At 22.8% G+C, this 3007-nt stretch overlaps 1 protein-coding gene across 1 annotated transcript; it reads right to left on the minus strand.

Annotated features, from left to right (window-relative positions):
• Nucleotides 1-615: 615 nt before the first annotated feature.
• LOC145937490 (uncharacterized) lies at nucleotides 616-2780 on the minus strand. The gene is made up of 4 exons (XM_083040517.1): nucleotides 2689-2780; nucleotides 2206-2436; nucleotides 1840-2033; nucleotides 616-858 (listed from the first exon to the last, which is right to left on the minus strand). The coding sequence occupies exons 2-4, from the start codon at nucleotides 2354-2356 to the stop codon at nucleotides 850-852; spliced, it is 354 nt and encodes a 117-aa protein (XP_082896643.1). The 5' UTR covers nucleotides 2357-2436; nucleotides 2689-2780; the 3' UTR covers nucleotides 616-849.
• Nucleotides 2781-3007: the final 227 nt, after the last annotated feature.

Below are 3007 nucleotides of genomic sequence, written 5' to 3' on the forward strand. Positions count from 1 at the left end.
AAGTTAATCAGAGTTTGGTTGAAGTCATCCTAAGACATTCAAAATACTAAGAAAACACCAAGCCTTTGGTGATATATTTAGCAAGTTCTCCAAAGGGAGTTTTTGACAATAAAGGACGATTGATTTTTCTTCATATTATATTGATGATCTTTCACATTGTCATTCATATCTTTTTCTTTGGAGAGCTTATTTTGCTAATAAATATTTCACCAGAAACTTCGTGTTTATTTAGTGTTTAGATTAAATCGAATTAATAAGCTTTAATAACTTTATCTTAAAATATTCAAAATTTTTATTATATATATATGCTTATTCAGGTGTGTCATTATTTTAATATTAAATTATAAAATAAAAAATGTGAATCTTTTAAAATTATTTATTTATATTTCAAAACATATTTATATTTTATGATATAAAATACTTATGACTAACTAAACTTTAACTAAACTTACTTGCTTGAATTAAACTGACTTTAACTAAACTTACTTGAACTTTGGACGGTTTAATTATATTTAACATTTTTAATGTATATATATATATATATATATATATATATATATATATATATTATAGATTAATATACTATAGGATAAAAAAATCGTGAATAAAACTTTATAATAGAAATAAAATAAACCATTATTATGAAAAAGCAAAATAAACTATTATGAAATAAACAATAAACTATTAAAATAAAATATCAAATAAAAGAAACAAATTTTATGCAAAAATTTTAAAATTATGTTTGAGTGTGCTTTTTTTCTAAATATCGTACTCGATCGCTTGCATGTTGTAACCATTTTTGAATAGTATCTTGTACATCAAAGATTGTACAATTACGCCCAGAATTGATCATAGTCTCTGAAATTAAAAGTTATATAGTTAGGAAATAAGTATACTGCAATATAAAAATATTCATACTACTTCATGATTGGCAATTTTTATAAGAACCATCAGGGAATTTATTATTTATGAACAAAAGATGTTACATTTATATATTGTTGAATATGGGCTTGTGTAATAGTTTTAATTTTAAACTAAATACTTTTGAACAAAGTCAAAATTTATAAAAATGAAAAAAGTTACAATAAAAACAAAATTATAAAATAAATTTTTTGATGTAAAAACTGTAATGATAATGTTTAAAAATAGTAATTACTGTTACCATTTCCATATTAGTAAAACAACTGTGGTTATTATTTTACAACATAAATTATTACATCACTAATTTTTTGTTATTAATACTAATTTTATTTTTATTACTTTTATTACTAAAATAAAATGATAATAATAATAATAATAATAATAGTGATTCGAAGGAATATAAAAAAGTTATGTGATATTATGAAGATAAAAATCATGTACCTATTATTATGTCTAGGAACTTCATATCTTTTACTTTGATAGGTTTTTTCTGTCCTGTCCATGATAATTTGCATGACAATTCATCAGTTAATATTAATGTCAAAGCTTGTCGAACATGTTTTTTAACATCTTTACCGCCAATATTTTTAATTATTTTTTTCTGAAAAATAATATAATATGTTAGTATTGTTATATAATCAAAAACAGTTAAAATTACAGACCTTAAATTAAATTAATATTGTTAGTTAAATTGTAATAAAAAAGCTTTTATGTTTATAAGATTAAAATGAAAAATAACACAAATTAGATATTTCTTATGCGGATAAATAAATAGATTATTAGATAGATAGACAGATAATAACGTAATTAGAAATTATTCATTATTATGAGCATTTTTATTATGTTTTTATATTATAAAATAAAAATCTCTCTCAAGCTTTTAAAAAATTTAGAAAGTGTAATACATAAAATACTTACATATTGTGCACGAGCTATTGCATCTTCCTTTAATAATTTATTAAAATTTTCTAATTCTTGAACTGTAACGATCGGAAACTGTGGCAATATATTTTCATTATTTCGCTGGGGTTCATTACCATAAAAATCTACTAAATGCATGTCAAGTGTGTTTATCTTGTGCAAAATAACTTGAAGATTATGACGGCATGCTTCTGCAAATAGAAACGTAGTGTTAGTCAATTGACTTGCATAAATTATATTTCAATCAAATTCATACAACTCAATTAAATTCAAACAATTTTTCCTTCTCTCGAAAAGTTAACAAAAAATTGAATAAAAAATGTATTTAATCAGTATAGCAAACTTATTTGCTTGTATATTTACTACAACAATGTGTATGATGTTGATGCGTAAAGGATTCATTTGTGTCATCATTAATAACTGTATTGTCAGGAGATATTGTCAGGAGATGTGGTAACGTCTCAAAAGTTTTATCTAGATAAGTTTCCTCTTCAAGTTTATAATAAAAGAACATATATTATTGTTCCCACATACAGTTGAGATTTCCAGTAAAACAGTCTCTTCTTGATAAAATATTATCCAGTCCTATATGTCCTATATGTATGTATAAAAACATTATATATATTTTATTATGGATATTTTGTATGTCATTCAAATTTATTTGTCGATACTATAAAAAAAAATTATTATAATAAATATATATTTAAAAGATTATAAAGGTTATGTTAGTTGTGGATTTGGTTATGTTAAACATTTATATTCATTACTTTAATTACAGCCTGTATTTTTTGTATTTATCTTTTGTAGCATTTATTGCTTAATTAATATTTATATCATAAACCTTACCTAAATCATACATCAATCTACAACACGATGTATTCTTCTAGAAGCACAAAGAAACCACGCCGAAGCACACTGAAGCACATTGTAACACACTATATATGTATCTTAATATAATGCGCAAACGCGCGAACAAATCTAAAAGACATCAGATACAAGAACACGTTCTGTTTGATTAAGAAATCTATTTGATTAACTGAAAAAAGATTTCTTACTGATTTCGTAAAATTAATTTCTTACACAAGATATCTTAAAGAAATCTTATAATAGACTTCTTAAAATTGAAATCTATTAGATATCATATGAAGAGCTCGAAAAGCAATCT

Source organism: Prenolepis imparis, unplaced genomic scaffold (genome assembly GCF_030444845.1).
Source record: "Prenolepis imparis isolate NDT839.2.m4 unplaced genomic scaffold, iyPreImpa1.0 SCAF_6, whole genome shotgun sequence".
Lineage (NCBI taxonomy): Eukaryota > Metazoa > Arthropoda > Insecta > Hymenoptera > Formicidae > Prenolepis > Prenolepis imparis.